The sequence below is a fragment of the Oncorhynchus mykiss genome, chromosome 11 (assembly GCF_013265735.2).
Source record: "Oncorhynchus mykiss isolate Arlee chromosome 11, USDA_OmykA_1.1, whole genome shotgun sequence".
Lineage (NCBI taxonomy): Eukaryota > Metazoa > Chordata > Actinopteri > Salmoniformes > Salmonidae > Oncorhynchus > Oncorhynchus mykiss.
This window is the reverse complement of record NC_048575.1, coordinates 12,317,489-12,337,820: the sequence shown is the minus strand read 5'-3', so window position 1 is coordinate 12,337,820 and position 20,332 is coordinate 12,317,489. Positions and strand designations below refer to the sequence as shown.

The window sequence follows — 20,332 nt, the reverse complement described above, 5'->3', positions numbered from 1 at the left end:
CTCCAACCCAGAAGCCAAGCTTTCTCATTGCCGTTTTCACAAGACTAAATCAACCTTTTGAGATAAATCACGTAAATCACTATTTACTGGAAATTGATTAGAAATCAATCCAAACACTAACATTTAACATTTGATGCCACATACAATTTCAAGAACAATGTAAATACAGAACTTGTTAGCCATTTAGGCATCATCTGTTATTGAGTGTGTGAACAATGTTCCATTGATTTCAAGCCTGATTATCCAAATGTATCACCCAGGGGGAGGTCACTTGGGAGTGTGTCCACTCTGTAACACTTATCGGTGTTAGTCCAATAGCATTATATCTCACTAATCACAGCTGATCTGTTGGCTGAATTGCAATGGACTTATTTTGCTTGAACATTACTGGACTCGTTATTGAAATAGCTCTGCAGTCTTATTTGGCAAGTAAATGAAGGAAATTAACCAGAGAATTTAAAAAAAAGTTGTACATTCAGATCAGAACAAAATTATACAATAAAGGTGAAATTATGTTTACTGTAAAATGAAGAGTTTTATCATTTAGATTTTTTAAAATGTGTTTTATACCCAACTGAAGAAAAAAAAAACAAGTGCAAACTCTGCACCTTGTGCAAACACTTCTAGATATAGGTCTATCTATTTGTACATTAGCAGACAGACATTTTTGTGTTGTCCCTGCGCTTGATCTCATTATTTTACTTTGGCACATCATCATAAAAGTAATTTATGGGACATATCATGCTGCATTAGTTTTGTTTGGGAAAATACCACCAATTTCCCAGGAGAAGTACTGTAGCCATTATTAAACCAATGTCTCTATTTAAAAAGATCATGGTCAGGCTAATATTTAACACATTTGTTGATGTTGTACTTATGTCCAGAAATAACTACAGACATTGGTGTTTTAAAGTAGAACAGGAGTGTTCAACCCTCCTCCTGGAGGGCTGCTGGGTCTGCAGGCTTTTTCCCCAGTCATGCTTTACACTCTGTAAAGGCTTTTTCCCCCAGTCATGCTTTACACTCTGGAAAGGCTTTTTCCCCTAGTCATGCTTTACACTCTGGAAAGGCTTTTTCCCCTAGTCATGCTTTACACTCTGTAAAGGCTTTGTCCCAGTCATGCTTTACACTCTGTAAAGGCTTTTTCCCCAGTCATGCTTTACACTCTGTAAAGGCTTTTTCCCCAGTCATGCTTTACACTCTGTAAAGGCTTTTTCCCCCAGTCATGCTTTACACTCTGGAAAGGCTTTTCCCCCAGTCATGCTTTACACTCTGTAAAGGCTTTTCCCCCAGTCATGCTTTACACTCTGTAAAGGCTTTTTCCCCCAGTCATGCTTTACACTCTGTAAAGGCTTTTTCCCCCAGTCATGCTTTACACTCTGGAAAGGCTTTTCCCCCAGTCATGCTTTACACTCTGTAAAGGCTTTTCCCCCAGTCATGCTTTACACTCTGTAAAGGCTTTTTCCCCCAGTCATGCTTTACACTCTGTAAAGGCTTTTTCCCCCAGTCATGCTTTACACTCTGTAAAGGCTTTTTCCCCCAGTCATGCTTTACACTCTGTAAAGGCTTTTTCCCCCTGTCATGCTTTACACTCTGTAAATGCTTTTTCCCCCTGTCATGCTTTACACTCTGTAAAGGCTTTTTCCCCCAGTCATGCTTTACACTCTGTAAAGGCTTTTCCCCCCAGTCATGCTTTACACTCTGGAAAGGCTTTTTCCCCCAGTCATGCTTTACACTCTGTAAAGGCTTTTTCCCCCAGTCATGCTTTACACTCTGTAAAGGCTTTTTCCCCCAGTCATGCTTTACACTCTGTAAAGGCTTTTTCCTCCAGTCATGCTTTACACTCTGTAAAGGCTTTTTCCCCCAGTCATGCTTTACACTCTGGAAAGGCTTTTTCCCCCAGTCATGCTTTACACTCTGGAAAGGCTTTTTCCCAGTCATGCTTTACACTCTGGAATTTTACTAATCAAGATTCAAAGCTGATACTGGTGTGTTAGGACAGGGCTGGAGCAAAAACCTGCCTATCCAGTAGTTCTCCAGGAAGAGTGTTGGCTGCCCCTGGAGTAGAGATTCTCACTTGTCTTGAGTTTCCAGTATACTATCATAAAATTGGTGTTATATAGTTGTTTTCTTCAAATTGCCTGAATCCTGTCAGCGTCAAAACAGGTTTAACTCAAATATACACCATGTACACTGTGAATGTATGGTCCTTTTTGAGATGTAATATGAATTTTAGAAAACACTTCTGTAGTAACAAATAAACCATTATGCTATCTTATTTCATCTGAAACGTGTTTCTATACATGTATGTTCCACCTCCTCGTTAACTGCACTATCTAATTTAAAGCAGCCTTAATTTAATTTTCTAAAAAATGTAACATAAAGCTGCTGGTACACCTTCCTGTCTTTGTTGGCAACATTTACTGAAAGGGGAACTGCTCAGTGAATAATATTATTGTCTCTCGCTACATACTCTGTGAGAGACAGGGAGACATCTAAAGCCAGATCTCAAAATCTCGAGTCCAAAGTGTTGTGAAATACTGTCTCGCTGGGGAAAAACAAAAATCCTGTCGCTGAGTTGATTCTTCTTATGTGGTGTTGTTTTCATATGGAAATTATTCAGACCAGTCAGTCATGGTGATTAAATGCGAGACATTCACCTAGGAGAGAACAGATTTTGTGTTCCTATTGAGATAAGAAGCTAAAAAGCCCTTCTATTCGTTAAGAGAGTGACATGCCCCTCTTGCTGTTTCAGCACAGGTGTCAGAAAGCAGATTACAGTTTTTTTGTGGAAGACACAATTCTTAGAATGAATCTGGATCTAAGATTATTATTGCGTAGTAAACCACACCTTATTTTTCACAAAAGACAGGAAATGAATCCAAAATAAAGTCCGAAGGGAGACAGCATGGTTTATATGACAGTGCGTCTGTGAAAGAGTGAATGCATTTGTGACTTACTGGATGTGTGACAGAGTAAGCTAATATGTTTGAAGATCTAATTAATTATGTTTCCTCAACCCAATTTCCTGCCATTTTACTCATGTTTGTTTCCTCCCATTTAAATCTTCCTTCCTGCTTTGACAAACAAGGCCTGTTTTTTTATCCTCATTGCCATGTTGAAACATCAGGGTCACCTGCCTCTGCCTCAGTTCAGTGTTGACTTTGACAGATTTCACCTTCCAGTCTTCACTGAAATCAAACATCCCTGAACTGCCATAGCAGGGGTTTGTCAAAGAACATGTACTGTACTTAACAAGTGATAGATGGCTCAATTGACTCCTGTGCTTCATGTGGGAGGAGGAGAAAAACACGTTAGAATTTCTGCTCTAGATCAAAATCAATAACGTTCTTGTGACGCTTGGTGGTGGGCTTCAATGTAAATAACATCCTGTAAATCGTATTGATTTGACCCCCCCCCCCCCCCCCAAAGGGTTTGTTTGACCGATGTTGGACTTACACGAAAGGTGTGTTCTGTATTTTAAAGTGATTTCCCAGGTTGCTAATATACATGTGTCATCCATTGTAGGGTCTGACTAGGGCATAGACACCAAGACTGCAGCTTTGTATTTCGACGTTCATTCCCGTTACAGAGATAATCTGGAATTGGTACATCCATCTCTGGCTTTAGAGGAATGCAGTTAAATGGTAGAGGGACAGGTTATAGATTATGCCTTAAAACTGATTATTGTAATCAAGTCAAATTAGAGTCACAAGAATATGATTTCTCCTGATTATTTAATTTAGAAAAATAGTAGCGTGCTATGTAGGACTATGCATACTAACATGTTAACTTTGGTTTTACTTGGTTGCTTACCAGGCACTAGCCAGGGCACTTGACTGTTTCTGCATTCAACAACGTTAGCCATATCAATGCCTTGCCAATGCAAGACAACAACTAGTTAGCTAAAGCCAAAACAGACTGGCACCCAAGCTAGCCAAACACACCCCTATAATTCAACAGATGGTAAAACTCTAAAAAGACATTCGGAATCGGTACCACCCTCTATTCTTGCTGATACCACGTTCCCATAGTAGACATAGAGAGAGGGATATATAAAGAAGACCATGGTGAAAGAAAAAAGTGTTAAAGATAAAACCAAGGGTTGAACGGCCAAACACAGAAAACGGGGTCGACAGCCTTTTGAATGAGGGTAAATAACAGAAAGTCCAAGTTCTCTGGCCTTGACAGGGGAACACAGGGGATAAATCTGTTGGCCAATTAACTGAGCCGTGTGCTGCTACTTCAAATGCAGTCCACTGCCTGCCACTGAGATTTACACGCTTTTCATCTGCGGGCTTTAGGGGAGAAAGAGTTAGATTTTTATCAGTCCACAGCATATTTATATTAGTGCCTCGTGGGATTGTTTATGCAAAATAAAATAAAAAACAGATCCTTTCAACACCTTTCATGCACTGACCACACAGCATCGGACCTGGGTTCTAGTAGTGTAAAAAATATTCAAATACTTTTAGCTGTGCTTGACTGAGCATACCTGGCACAATTGAACCAATGGAATAGTCCCAAAAGTGCCAACAAAACCCATCTGGCTCTCAAGGCAGGTTCAAGCAAATATTCAAAAGATTTGAAAGATTTTTAGCACTATTTGAACCCAGGTCTGTTGTGCATACTCACTCGGCAGGGTGGTTTCCCCTAACGTTATTGTACCAGAGACAGGCAGGCTATCGGGCCATTCTCCTTAGAAGACCCACCGATTAAACTACAGTAAAAAATAGTGCTGTTGAATGCGGAATGAGGCAGCCGTCAGTTTGTTGTTTTATAAAGTTTTGAAAGTGTCTGAAAAAGTGTTGTATTGTAAAAGTTTGGTTACTAGCTAGCTACCTTTTGATTTGGATCCCGTGACGCGGTTGGCATCAGTTGCTGGGACTGCTGCTATCTGTCCAGGGATCCTGCTGACCGAGGGTCTTTTGATGAGCTGCTTTGTTTAGCAGTTAGCCTAGCTGCCACTGTTAGCTGTCTATCAAGCTAGCGGGGTTTCCTTGAGGGCTGGAATTCAGCCCGTGACGTGGTTAGCCCTTGTTGCTGGGACCGTGGATTGTCCTGTGCTTGTGGCTGTCTACATCCCTACAGTTTGTTGCTGTTTCCATCTTCCCTGTGACCTGCCCTGTCTGGAATTGTGGGGAGTAACAGCATAGCCTACGTTGCTACCATGATAAAGACCAAATCCAATGGGAGTATCGTTGAGGGCAGTGGGGTCTCTCTATCACAGGTGAAGGATCTTTTAAACAAACAAAAATAGTTCTACAAGCAGTTGTTACAGCAATAAGAAAATAGCTTCAAGTGTTGTGTCCAAATACTGGTAGAGTCAACTAATAAAATAATGGAGGACCTGACCAGAGAGGTCCAGGACCTGAAGAACAGTTTGCAGTTCTCCCAGGGTCAGCTCGATGAGTTTAAACAGGAAAATGGCAAGATGACAACAGTCTGTAAGTCATTGAGTGAGGACATTAGTTCTGTATGTGAATTCACGATAACAATGACAGAGATCTCTGATTATCTTGAGGGACAATCATGGCGGAACAACATTGTTGTAGATGGAATTGTAGAATCTCCACATGAGACCTGGATGGAGTCCGAGGACAAAGTGAGGGAAATGATATCGGAGAAACTGAAATTGGACCACAGGAAGATTGAGTTGGAGTGCGCCCACAGGACTGGAAAACCCAACACCGGCCTAGGTGACAGACCCAGGCCAATAGTCATCAAGTGATTACTTCATTGGCAAAGTGGGCAAACTGAAGCAGGAATTGCCAAAAATGAACAGTTAGCCATCGTATTCATGCATAAGAAGAAAATGATGAAAAAAAAATTAGAATTTTGTAAAGTTAGTGTGGGACAGGTGGAAAAATGATTGTCATCGATGAATAATGACATACCTCCTGGCATTGACAACATACTGTAGATGGAAGGCTACTGAGGATGGTAGCTGACTCTATGGCCACTCCTATCTGTCATTTTCTTAATCTGAGTCTAGAGGAAGGTGTTTGTCCTCAGGCCAAAGTTGTTCCACTTGCCAAGAGTGGTAAAGCGGCCTTTACTGGTTCTAACAGCAGACCAATCAGCTTGCATGCCAGCTCTTGAAAACTGTTGGAAAAAAATGTTTGACCAAACACAATGCTGTTTCTCTGTGAACAAATTGACAACCGACTTTCAGCATGTTTATAAAGAAGGGCACTCAACATGTACTGCACTGAAACAAATGACTGATGATTGGTTGAAAGAAAAGGATAATAAGAAGATATTATTGACCAAAACCAGTTGAGAAAACATGTGTTTTATGGGTTTTCATCCTCTGTGATATTGTGGATTCAGAGCTATGCATCTAATAGAAGTTATTTCATGGAAGCTTCTCTTATGTCAAACATGTAGGGTGTGGTGTACCAGTCCTATACTTTTTTACCAATGACATGCCACTGGTATTAAACAAAGCCTGTTTGTCCATGTATGCTGAAGATTCAAACATATGCGTGTCAGCATCCACAGCTAATTAAGTCACTGAAACCCTTAACAAGGAGTTGCAGGCAGTTTTGGAATGGGTGGGCAGTAATAAACTGGTCCTGAACATCTCTAAAACTAAGAGCATTGTATTTGATACAAATCATTCCCTAAGTTCTAGACCTCAGGTGCATCTGGTAATGAATGGTGTGGTAGTTTAACAAGTTGAGGAGACTAAATTACTTTGTGTTACCTTAGATTCTAAACTGTCATAGTCAAAACATATAACGCCCCTTCACTGTCAACTGCATTTATTTTCAGCAAACTTAACATGTGTAAATATTTGTATGAACATAACAAGATTCAACAACTGAGACATAAACTGAACAAGTTCCACAGACATGTGACTAACAGAAATGGAATAATGTGTCCCTGAACAAAAGGGGGGCAAAATCAAAAGTAACGGTGTAGCCACCAGCTGCATTAACTTCTTTGGGATAGGGGGCAGCATTTTCACTTTTGGATGAATAGCGTTCCCAGAGTAAACTGCCTCCTACTCTGTCCCAGATGCTAATATATGCATATTATTATTAGTATTGGATAGAAAACACTATGAAGTTTTTAAAACTGTTTGAATGATGTCTGTGAGTATAACAGAACTCATATCAAAAATCCAAACAGGAAGTGGGAAATCTGAGGTTTGTCGTTTTTGAACTCAGCCCCTATCGAATACACAGTGGGATATGGGTCATTTTGCACTTCCTATGGCTTCCACTAGATGTCAACCTTCTTTATAACGTTGTTTCAGGCTTCTAGTGTGAAGGGGGGCCGGATGAGAGCTGTTTGACTAAGGGGTCTGGCAGCAGCCTCCTTCTCAGTCATGCGCATTTCACATGAGAGGTAGCTCTCGTTCCATTGCAGACAATGGAATTCTCCGGTTGGAACATTATTGAACATTTATGATAAAAACATCCTAAAGATTGATTCTATACTTAATTTGACAAGTTTCTACGACCTGTAATATAACTTTTTGAACTATTCGTCCGATGTTCGGTCGGACCTGAACGCGCGTTTGGATTTGTTTACCAAACGCCATAAAAAAAAGAAGCTATTTGGACATAATTGATGAACTTTATGGAACAAATCAAACTTTTATGGTCGAACTGGGATTCCTGGGAGTGTATTCTGATGAAGATCATGGTAGGTAAGTGAATATTTATAATGCTATTTCTGACTAATGTTGACTGCGCAACATGGCAGATATTTATTTTGGCTGTTTTGGGCTCTGAGCGCCGTACTCAGATTATGCTTTTTCCGTAAAGTAAAAAAAAAATCTGACACAGCGGTTGCATTAAGGAGAAGTTTATCTATATTTCCATGTATAACACATGTATTGTCATATATTTTATATTTATTTATAATGAGTATTTCTGTAAATTCATGTGGCTCTCTGCAAAATCACTGCATGTTTTGGAACTACTGAACATAACACGCCAATGTAAAATTAGATTTTTGGATATAAATATGAACTTTACCGAACAAGACAAACATGTATTGTGTAACATGAAGTCCGACGAGTGTCATCTGATGAAGATCATCAAAGGTTAGTGATTCATTTTATCCCTATTTGTGCTTTTTGTGACTCCTATCTTTGGCTGGAAAAAATGGCAGGGTTTTTCTGTGAGTTGGTGGTGACCTAACATAATCGTTTGTAGAGCTTTCGGTGTAAAGCATTTTTTAAATCAGACACTGTGGCTGGATTAATGAGAATTGTATCTTTAAAATGGTGCCTAATACTTGTATGTTTGAGAAATTTGATTTATGAGATTTCTGTTGATTCGTATTTGGTGCCCTGCAATTTCATTGGCTGTTGGCGAGGGGTTCCCAGACAGGTTAAGTACTGCAGTGCATCTCCTCCTCATGGACTGCACCAGATTTGCCAGTTCTTTTTTTAATTATTATTTTATTTCACCTTTATTTAACCAGGTAGGCTAGCTGAGAATAAGTTCTCATTTAAAACTGCGACCTGACCTTCTTTCTGTGAGATGTTACCCCACTCTTCCACCAAGGCACCTGCAAGTTTCTGGACATTTCTGGGGGGGAATGGCCCTAGCCCTCACCCTCCGATCCAACAGGTCCCAGGCGTGCTCAATGGGATTGAGATCTGGGTTCTTCACTGGCCATGGCAGAACACTGACATTCCTGTCTTGCAGGAAATCACGCACAGAACGAGCAGTATGGCTGGTGGCATTGTCATGCTGGAGGGTCATGTCAGGATGAGTCTGCAGGAAGTGTACCACATGAGGGAGGAGGATGTCTTCCCTGTAACGCACAGCGTTGAGTTTGCCTGCAATGAAAACAAGCTCAGTCCGATGATTCTGTGACACACAGAATTCTGCCCCAGACCATGATTCTGCCCCAGACCATGACGGACCCTCCACCTCCAAATTGATCCCACTCCAGAGTACAGGCCTCGGTGTAACGCTCATTCCTTCGACGATAAACGCAAATCCGACCATCACCCCTTTTGAGACAAAAGCGTCACTCGTCAGTGAAGAGCACTTTTTTCCAGTCTTGTCTGGTCCAGCGACGGTGGGTTTTGTGCCCATAGGCGACGTTGTTGCCGGTGATGTCTGGTGAGGACCTGCCTTACAACAGGCCTACAAGCCCTCAGTCCAGCCTCTCTCAGCCTATTGCGGACATTCTGAGCACTGATGGAGGGATTGTGCGTTCCTGGTGTAACTCGAGCAGTTGTTGTTGCCATCCTGTACCTTTCCCGCAGGTGTGATGTTCGGATGTACCGATCCTGTGCAGGTGTTGTTACACGTGGTCTGCCACTGCGAGGATAATCAGCTGTCCGTCCTGTAGCGCTGTCTTAGGCATCACACAGTACAGACATTGCAATTTATTGCCCTGGCCACATCTGAAGTCCTCATGCTTCCTTGCTGCATGCCTAATGCCCATGTTCACGCAGATGAGCAGGGACCCTGGGCATCTTTCTTTTTGTGTTTTTCAGAGTCAGTAGAAAGGCCTCTTTAGTGTCCAAAGTTTTCATAACTGTGACCTTAATTGCCTACCGTCTGTAAGCCGTTAGTGTCTTAACAACCGTTCCACAGGTTGTTGTTCATGAATTGTTTATAGTTATTTGAACAAGCCTGGGAAACAGTGTTTAAACCCTTTATTTGGATTTTACGAGTTATCTTTCAAAGACAGGGTCCTGAAAAAGGGACATTTCATTTTTTGCTGAGTTTAGATTCAATGGTTGTAAAGATGGGGACAGGTCTGTCCGTAATAAATTGGTTCTCTGCTTTTTTGACACCACACTCCAAAAAGCAAGTCCTGCAGGCCGTAAAGTCCTGTGCCTCAAAAAAAGACCTAGTGAAGATGTAGGACAGAGTGACTGCACTTCTTCTTTTTATAAAAAGCATTAATGTGTTGAAAATTCCAAATAGTTTGCATAGTCAACTTATGCACATCTCTAACACACACACTTTCCCCACCAGACATGCCACCAGGGGTCTTCTCATAGTCCCCAAATCCAGAACAAATTCAAGAAAGCTTACAGTATTATATAGAGACATTATTGCATGGAACTCCATTCCATCTCATATTGCTCAAATGAACAGCAAACCTGGTTTAAAAAATGTGATAAAGCAACACCTCTCCCCTATTTGACCTAGATATTTTGTGTGTATGTATCCTTTATCTAACTAGGCAAGTCAGTTAAGAACAAATTGTTATTTACAATGACAGCCTACCCCAGACGACACTGGGCCAATTGTGCACTGCCCTATGGGACTCCAAGTCACAGCCAGATGTGATACATCCTGGACTTGAAACAAGGACTGCAGTGACACCTCTTGCACTGAGATGCAGTGCCTTAGACCGCTGCACCACTCGGGAGCCTGAGTGATATGTAGGCTATGTGTACCGTTTTTAAATATATATAGTTCTGTTCTTGTCTATAAATGTTCTGTATTATGTAATGTTTCATGTCCTGTGGCTTTCACAATCCTAATAAAATACCAAAAAACCTGACCGGTTCAGGTCAGTAACACCCCAAGGACCGGGTGTTACTATAACAGGGTTACAAAACAAGAATTTTGCAGGAATTGAATGCACCTTAACTGTGTTATTGAGTCAATGAGGGGTGGCTAATGACTATCATGCACGTTCCTTAGAATAAATGTATAACAGAAATAGAATGGATTCACCTCAGTACCACATACATTTGCATCAGCAATTGCTCCATAACCAGTCATCCAGGTTCACAGTGGAAATGATCAAGAGTCTTTTAAATCTCTCTGTAAACAACCTTGGGAAGGTAAACGCTGATTATGGTGAGCAAGTCATGTATCTGCCCCATTTCTAATGCCCACTCTGTTAAGTCAACATAGCATTTATTTACTCAGATTGGCCTAGACCTACACACTGATGTTATGGTCTGTATGACGTGAAATTATGCAATATCTAGTCATCTTTAACTGTAAAAGTGAATGTAGAAACCCATGCCACTAAAGAATGTGAGGGAAACCGCAGGGGAAACGGCTTGTTCAGTCAGATCCTGCTGCTCAGGTATCATTTTTTTAGGTTCAAACATTCAGATAGGCAAGTACATGCACTCAGGCCAGGGTGGAGCATGCTTTTGCTCCAACCAAACAGTCACACAGCTGATTCAGCTAATTCACTTTCTTGAAAACTATTTAACAGATTTGTTGTATCAGGTGTGTTACTGCTTTGACTAGAGCGAAAGCCTGCAGCCATACCGGCCCTCTGCGGATAAGACTATTCCATTGGTCCCATTACACCAGGCAAGCTCAATCAAGTTCAGCTAAAGTATCTGAAAGATTTGCTTGATTTGAACCCAGGTTGGAATTAAATTCACTCGACACAGATTAGGCCATTATTATTAACGTAATTCGGTGGATGCCGATTAGACCTTCACTAGTGCTGTAAGTCAGTAGGTACAAATTTTAGACTCTTAATGTAATTCTTAAGGCAGGCCGTCCAGAGTCGCAGCAGGGCAATTGAGGCTATTTTTTATTAGATTGCATTAGGGAGATACTGTGGCAGGAGATGGGGTCAAGCTTTTGCTATTATTAAATGAGATAGTTTGGTGCAGTAAGGCAGCCCCAGCCAACTGGGGGTGGCAGGTGTTGGGCGAGTAACCGAAGGTTACTGGGTTGAATCACGAGCGGACAAAATAAAAATCTGTTGCTCTGCCCCTGAACAAGGCAGTTAACCCACTGTTCCCCGGTAGACCATCATTGGAAATAATAATTTGTTCTTAACTGACTTGCCTAGTTAAAAAAAAAAAAAAAAGCTAGAGGATATGAGAATAGACTTAACAATGTGGAGCTGAAGTGCAGACTGTATCATACACTATGACCACTGTTACTGTAATAGACAGCCTACTTGCATCTTTAAGTTAGAACCACCAAAGCTATCCAACCACCAGGTTCATGGTACAACACAAGAAGAAGTGTTATCGTCAATGTCCTACTGTCATTCTCTTAGGGCCCGATTCAGAGTTGCGATATGCATGTGCTACTCAGACGTATTGTCAATTGGAAGACTTCAGTTAAGATGCCCTTAGCTTGAAACAGGCCACAAGTGTGGGCATGTTGTGGTATGTATCAAGTACGGTGGTTGTGTTGTTTTTGTGTTGTGTCTGTTTACTTGTCTTTCATTTTTGCTTTGTTGTTTGTACTTACATAAAAAATAAAATAAGAGATGTTCAAGATGCCCTTAGCCATTTAGACAGCAGGACTGTGGGCAATTCAGCAAGATAGGACATTTTCAGCAGGAGCAATGAATGAAACAGGAAGGGACATTACTTTCCTTCTTTCTCCTCCCTCCTTCAGCCAGCAGTCCGAGAGACTGTTTAAAGAGACATCAGTGGTGAGTGGGCAGGCCAACCCATTTTCTGTGTGAATTGAATGAGTGTGACTACGTGTTTCTGCAAGAGTGTCCATCAGTGTCCTCTCACTCCTCCCGCTCTACCATTGCGCAGAGGATACATGGCACAGACTCAGGAAATTCCACACTTCTCTGTGAGGAGGGAGGGGAGAGGCAGGAGCACAGGAGTGGGCAGAGGAGAACTCTGGAGGAGTAGAGAGGTCATCTGTGGACTGTATACGAATGGAAAGTATGACTTATAGTTTGTCTTGGTTCCCACTCTGCTATACCCATAGTAGCACAGAACTTGTATGACAGTCAACTGTTGCTCAGATTTCTATTGAGGCTATTCAAGTAGAAATATATAGACAAATATTTTGCTTCAAATGTTTTGCAGCCTTACATTGCAACATATATTCTCACACAGAGGACTTCTTCTGGCAGTGAATATACAGTCTACACCCCACCCCCCCACTCTTCACATTGTATAGTGTTACAAAGTGGGATTCAAACTTTTTTTGTCAACGATCTACACAAAATACCTTGGTCAAAGTGGAAGAAAAAGTATATATATTTTTAAAGATAATACACCTAATATACCTTGTTAAGATAAGTATTCACCCCCCTGAGTCAATACATGTTAGAATCACCCTTGGCAGCGATTACAGCTGTGAGTCTTCTTGGCTACATCTCATAAGAGCTTTGCCCACCTGTACTGTGCAATATTTGCCCATTATTCTTTAAAAAAATCTTCAAGCTCTGTCAAGGTGTTGGGGATCATGCCTAGACAACAATTTCCAGGTCTTGCCATAGATTTTCACGCAGATTTAAACTGCCTTGTTGCGTACTGTACATATGCATATTTTGGAATATTTTGTTGATCCATCCTCAGCTTTCTTTGCTCTTAGTGAGACTCTCATCTGTTTTTCAACAGGACAATGATCCAAAACACACTTCCAGGCTGTGTAAGGAGAGTGATGGAGTGCTGCATCAGATGACCTGGCCTCCACAATCACCCGACCTCAACCCAATTAAGATGGTTTGGGATGAGTTGGACCGCAGAGTGAAGAAGAAGCAGCCAAAAAGTGCTCAACGTGTGGGAACTCCTTCAAGACTATTGGAAAAGCATTCCTCATGAAGCTGGTTGAGAGATTGCTAAGAGAGTGCAAATCTGTCATCAAGGCAAAGGGTGGCTACTTTGAAGAACGTAAAATATAAAATATATTTTGATTTGTTTAACACTTTTTTGGTTACTACATGATTCCATATGTGTTTTTCATTGTTTTAATGACTTCACTATTATTCTACAATGTAGAAAATAGTAAAAAATAAAAAAATAAAAACTTGAATGAGTAGGTGTGTCCAAACTTTTGACTGGTACTGTATACACTTTTACAGTATTTTGTGTAGATCAATGACCAAAAATTACAATTAAATCTATTTCAATCCCACTTTTTAACGCACCAAATGTTAAAACAGTTCAAGGGGGTGTAGACATTCTGTAGGCGCTGTATGTGATGGGTCCCATAGCACTTGGACAGAAGGAAACTGGCTCACTCTCGAAACTATTCTAGTGTCTAATTTAGCCTTTCAGAGTCATCCAGCTGCACCCTGTAACATATCATATTTGGAAATTGAATATAAACTTTAGTTCTATATTTCCAGCTAAGACAAATGAACTGCAATGCCTCATACAGCAAACATTGAACTTGCAATGTCAGCTAAATAAACTCATACGGTGGGTGTACAGAAGAAATAAAACAATTGAGATTGCAAAATCTCTCTCACATAGACCCCACCCAGTACAACACACACAGGAACTTCTTCCTATGCAGTCTGGCATGGCCTTGCAGTGGAGGCTTTCCAAGTCAAACAATCAACTAAAACCTGTTCTTCAGAAACAAAGCAGGAGGATCATAGAGAGCTAAACCAGAGAGGATAGCACGCTTTACATCACTGGAATCCAAAGTCATATTAGCAGTCTGATTTATCTTCTCATGCCCCATCTCTTTCACTTAAGGTTTTTAACTAATTGCTCTACTAGTCTACTGTGAACTACAGTCATTGAAAAAAATAGCCCTTGCACACCTACTTTGTGTATGTTTGAAAAAGAAGAAACCAGCATACTGGTGTTCTTGAATACTTCACAATTTGATTCAAATATGAGCATATAAGATCGCCAGTGTGCTACGAGCAGCAGCAGAGTGCAGGGGACAGTTTTTGAGGAAGGGAGGATGAGTTCAACACACTGGTGTGATTGAAGGAGTGGGAAGGGAGGATGAGTTCAGTGGTGTAAACTACTTAAGTACAAATACTTTACAGTACTACTTAAGTAGTTTTTTGGGGGTGTCTGTACTTTACATGACTATTTATATTTTACTTCACTACATTCCTAATGAAAATAATGTACTTTTTACTCCATACATTTTCCCTGACACCCAAAAGTACTCGTTACATTTTGAATGCTTAACAGGACAGGAAATGGTCCAATTCACACACTTATCAAGAGAACATCCCTGTCATCTCTACTACCTCTGATCTGGTGGACTCACTAAACACAAATGCTTTGGGGAATGGATAGTAGGGGAACGGATACTTCCCCTACTATCCGTTCCCCTACTAGGAACAGTATGGAACAGAATGGATACAGGAACAGTAGGGGAATGGATACAGGAACAGTAGGGGAATCAATATTATTTTATTTTTTTACCTTTATTTAACCAGGCAAGTCAGTTAAGAACAAATTCTTATTTTCAATGACGGCCTAGGAACAGTGGGTTAACTGCCTGTTCAGGGGCAGAACGACAGATTTGTACCTTGTCAGCTCTGGGGTTTGAACTTGCAACCTTCCGGTTACTGGTCCAACGCTCTAACCACTAGGCTACCCTGCCGATACTGGAACAGTAGGGGAATGGATACTGGAACAGTAGGGGAATGGATACTGGTACAGTAGGGGGAGGAATACTGGAACAGTAGGGGGAGGAATACTGGAACAGTAGGGGGATGGATACTGGAACAGTAGGGGAATGGATACTGGAACAGTAGGGGAATGGATACTGGAACAGTAGGGGAATGGATACTGGTACAGTAGGGGGATGGATACTGGAACAGTAGGGGGATGGATACTGGAACAGTAGGGGAATGGATACTGGAACAGTAGGGGAATGGATACTGGAACAGTAGGGGAATGGATACTGGAACAGTAGGGGAATGGATACTGGAACAGTAGGGGAATGGATACTGGAACAGTAGGGGGATGGATACTGGAACAGTAGGGGGAGGGATACTGGACCAGTAGGGGGATGGATACTGGAACAGTAGGGGGAGGAATACTGGAACAGTAGGGGGATGGATACTGGACCAGTAAGGGTGTGGGATACTGGAACAGTAGGGGAATGGATACTGGAACAGTAGCGGGAGGGATACTGGAACAGTAGGGGTGAGGGATATTAGACCAGTAGGAGGGAGGGATATTGGAACAGTAGGGGAGGGATACTGGAACAGTAGGGGAATAGATACTGGAACAGTAGCGGGAGGGATACTGGAACAGTAGGGGAATAGATACTGGAACAGTAGGGGAATGGATACTGGAACAGTAGCGGGAGGGATACTGGAACAGTAGGGGTGAGGGACACTGGAACAGTAGGGGAATGGATACTGGAACAGTAGGGGGAGGGATACTGGAACAGTAGGGGAATGGATACTGGAACAGTAGGGGGAGGGATACTGGAACAGTAGGGGAATGGATGCTGGAACAGTAGGGGGAGGGATACTGGACCAGTAAGGGTGTGGGATACTGGAACAGTAGCGGGAGGGATACTGGAACAGTGGGGGAATGGATACTGGAACAGCAGGGGATAGTGGAGCAGTAGGTGGAGGGATACTGGAACAGTAGTGGAATGGATACTGGAACAATGGGGGTAGTGGAGCAGTAGGTGGAGGGATACTGGAACAGTAGGGGGAGGGATACTGGAACAATAAGGGGAGGGATACTGGAACAGGAAGGGGAGGTTACTGTCACAGAAAGGGGGGTGTACTGGAACAGTAGGGGGGTACTTAGTGGTTAGAGTGAGGAAGCCAGACATACACACTCGTATGTTGATTTAGTCAAGAAGTGAAGATGGTCTACGATTTCACTTATAATGTTATAATGTTTGTTTAAAGCCTAGGCGCTTGTAATTGTTTAAGTTAAAAGCAGTTTCTTGAAGAAAAACTTGCCTGTCTACCGCAAACCACATCATGACTCACTGAAAAACTTTCTCACAAGCTGCGTAAACAGCTAATATGAAACACAAGTATATCAGACTTATTAAATGATATGTTTGGCTACATCCCCATGATCATGCTGTGAGCCCTGTTGTCTTATCCCAAGATAAATTACACAGGAACTGGCTATTCCCTAACCTGCAGCTTCACCTCCCACGGACTACAGCATCTGCCTCTAAAACTGTGCGTGTGTGTATCTGTGTGTGTCTGTGTATGTACGTGTGTGTCTTCATTCAACTCATGATATCCTAGTACATGCTGCCTAACTCTACGTACCAGCGACAACCACTCCCCAAAACACACTGCTATCTGAGAGACCTATGGATTGGTGAACATTTCCCCTTGGTTGTTGTGTAGCCTGCAGCTGTGTAAAGGTTAATGATGTGTCAACCTTTCATCTCCTCAGAACCTGTCCAACCTGTTGTGGAGATGTTCATATCTCACTTACACCGAGTGTACAAAACATTAAGGACACCTGCTCTTTCCATGACATAAACTGACCAGGTGAATCCAGGTGAAAACTATGATAGGTTATTGATGTCACTTAAATCCACTTCAATCAGTGTAGATGAAGGGGAGGAGACAGGTTAAAGAAGGATTTTTAATCCTTGAGACAATTGAGACATGGACAGTGTATGTGTGCCACTCAGAGGGTGAATGGGAAAGACAAAAGATTTAAGTGCCTTTGAACAGGGTATGGTAGTAGGTGCCAGGCACACCAGTTTGTGTCAAGAACTGCAACGCTGCTGGGGTTTTTACGCTCAGCAGTTTCCCGTTTGTATCAAGAGTGGTCCACCACCCAAAGGACATCCATCCAACTTAACACAACTGTGGGAAGCATTGGAGTCAACATGGGCCAGCATCCCTGTGGAACGCTTTCAACGCCTTGTAGATGAATGTTTTGTACACTCAGTGTATATCAGAGCTGACAGTCAATCACCTGCACCTCAACACGATTAACTATGCCCACAGTAGGTTGGGTTTCTATGTTAATGTTCAGTGGGAACCTGTTTGGAATGTACTATTCCCACTGAATGATGTCTCTCATCCAGAAGTGAAACTCTGTTTCGTTCATTATGTAAATTACTCACTCATGCAGCCAACATTCAAGACAAAATTGGACGTAAACTATGAGCAACTAAACTGTCATTGTGAAACACATTTTCCCTTTAGCTGTGTTGTCCTGTGGTTTCAGTGTGTCAGGGGATCAGCAACAGGCTGACGCTGCTGGGGACTGTAGACGACCACTACAACAACCTGGTGAGGATGTACAGCAACTGTACTGTGGTCCTGGAGAACCTAGAGCTTACCTACATCCAGGACTACCACGACCTCTCCTTCCTCAAGGTGAGGAGATGGAGGGTTCAATTATAACACATTGTTTGCAGTGGCTTCCCTTCCACCATTCCTATGTCCTAGCTCCTCTCCCCCTCGCTGATCTAAAATGACGAGAGAAAATTGTGTATCAGCCATTTCAGTCCCTTTCTTGCCGTGGCATCTAACTCCTAGTTGAATGCACTGGCTGTAAATAACTCCGGATAAGAGTCTGCTAAATGAATACAATGTCAATGTAATGGTCAGAATAAAGCATTTCTCTCCTTTGTGCCTTTACTAACACCAACTGAACAATGATGGTATTGCAAACCTGGCATTACCTTCAGGGGCAACATGTATTCTGGGGATGTCTGCACTACTACTAGACCAAACTTGAACATCCTGTAAGCAATTATTTTCATAATTTCTATGGTGTTTTGCCCTCCAGTCCATTCAGGAGGTTGGAGGCTATGTTCTGATCGCCGTCAACAAGGCAGCCATCATCCCACTGGAGAACCTGCGTCTGATCCGAGGACATTCCCTCTACGACAACAAGTATGCCCTGGCTGTCATGTCCAACTACGAGAAGAACCACTCCTCTGTGACCCTTAACTACACACGGGGCCTGAGGCAGCTGATGCTGAGAGGACTGACAGGTTAGCGGGTGACTAGGGGGTCCACTTCAGTGACTGTATCCAGGATTCTGTCCACATCGGAGAGTGAAATACATTATATCATGTTATTTAAAGTACTTTGAAGTATTTAAGGTGCGCGTGATTTAGTGTGGAGTTAGAACTTTTGGGTCTATATAAAAATATAGCTCAAGTGCCTTCAGAAAGTATTCACAGTCATGACTTTTCCCACATTTTGCTGTGTGACAGCCAGAATTTAAAATTGATTTTTTTTGTCACTGGCAAAAAAATGAAAAGCTGTCAATAAGTATTCAACCAACACCTTTGTTATGACAAACCTAAATAAGTCCGGGAGTAAAAATGTGCTTAACATGTCATATAATAAGTTGCATTTAACATGATTTTTGAATGACTACCTCATCTCTGTACCCCACACATACAATTATTGGTAACACTTTACTTGACACCCAGTGTCATAACACGTTACCCCACACATCAAGCAGTCCCAAAGTCGAGCAGTAAATTTCAACCACAGATTCAACCACAAAGACCAGGGATGTTGTTCAATGTCTTGCAAAGAAGGGCACCTATTGGTAGATGGGTAAAAATAGCAGACATTGAAAATCCCTTTGAAAAATTGCACAATCCAGATGTGGAAAGCTCTTAGAGTCTTGCCCAGAAAGAGCTGCAATCACTGCCAAAGGTGTTTCTAGAAAGTGTTAATTCAGGGGTGTGAATACTTATTAAAATTAAATATTTCTGTATTTCATTTTAAATAAATTGAAGAAAAATGTTTTCACTTTGTTGTTATGGGGTATTGTGTGTAGATGGGTGAGACAAAAAAATCTGTTTTAAATTCAGGCTGTAACACAACAAAATGTGGAATAAATCAAAGAGTATGAATACTTTCTGAAGGCACTGGATCTGTCCTTCTATTTTGCACAGACATTCTCAAGGGAGGGGTGAAAATTGCCCACAATCCTTTGTTGTGTAATGTGGAGACCATCCAATGGTGGGACATGGTAAACAAGGCCGGCAACCCCCGTATGGATTTCAAACTGGAGAGCTATGGCCGTTACTGTAAGTATGCTAGCTTCATTTAAAAACAAAAACACTGTAAAGTAATGAATCCTTTTCTCAGTTGTGTTTAGTGGAATAATTTTGGGTTGTTGTTTTTCATTTGAAGCTTCTGTAATGGATGTACAGTATGTTGCACAACTACTATGATTATTCCATATGATACAGATTTCGGGTTTGCATGGACAGGTTTTGTCATGTGTTACACTTGAGCAATAAGGCCCAATGGGGTGTGGTATATGGCCAATATATCATGGCTAAGGGCTGTTCTTAGTCACGACGCAACGCTGAGTGCCTGGACACAGCCCTTAGCTGTGGTATATTGGCCATATATCACAACCCCCAGGTGCCTTATAGCTATTATAAACTGGTTACCAACATAAATAGAACAGTAAACAAGTGTTTGTGCATCATACCCGTGGTATATTGTCTGATATACACATGGCTGAAATGCAGTTTCATTCAATCAGCTTCCAGGATCCAAACTACCTGGTTAATAATAGTTTTCTATGAATGAGATCATTCAGAAGTTAAGCAGTGTTTTTCCCACCTGACAGGTGGCAAGTGTGACCCTGGATGCTACAATGGATCATGCTGGACACCAGGACCAGAGAACTGTCAAACATGTAAGGATACACTCTTCTCTACTTGAAATTAGCATGAGAGTAGTCACACAAAAACCTCACATG

At 41.8% G+C, this 20,332-nt stretch overlaps 1 protein-coding gene across 1 annotated transcript in view; it reads left to right on the top strand.

The window, feature by feature from the left end:
• Positions 1–20,332, top strand: part of LOC110535279 (melanoma receptor tyrosine-protein kinase) — a 48,662-nt gene that overhangs the window by 6,115 nt on the left and 22,215 nt on the right. Inside the window, exons 2-5 of the mRNA XM_021620183.2 lie at positions 17,816–17,967; positions 18,383–18,590; positions 19,512–19,646; positions 20,201–20,269. Coding sequence (XP_021475858.2) covers positions 17,816–17,967; positions 18,383–18,590; positions 19,512–19,646; positions 20,201–20,269 — 564 coding nt within the window. The remainder of the gene's footprint in view (positions 1–17,815; positions 17,968–18,382; positions 18,591–19,511; positions 19,647–20,200; positions 20,270–20,332) is intronic.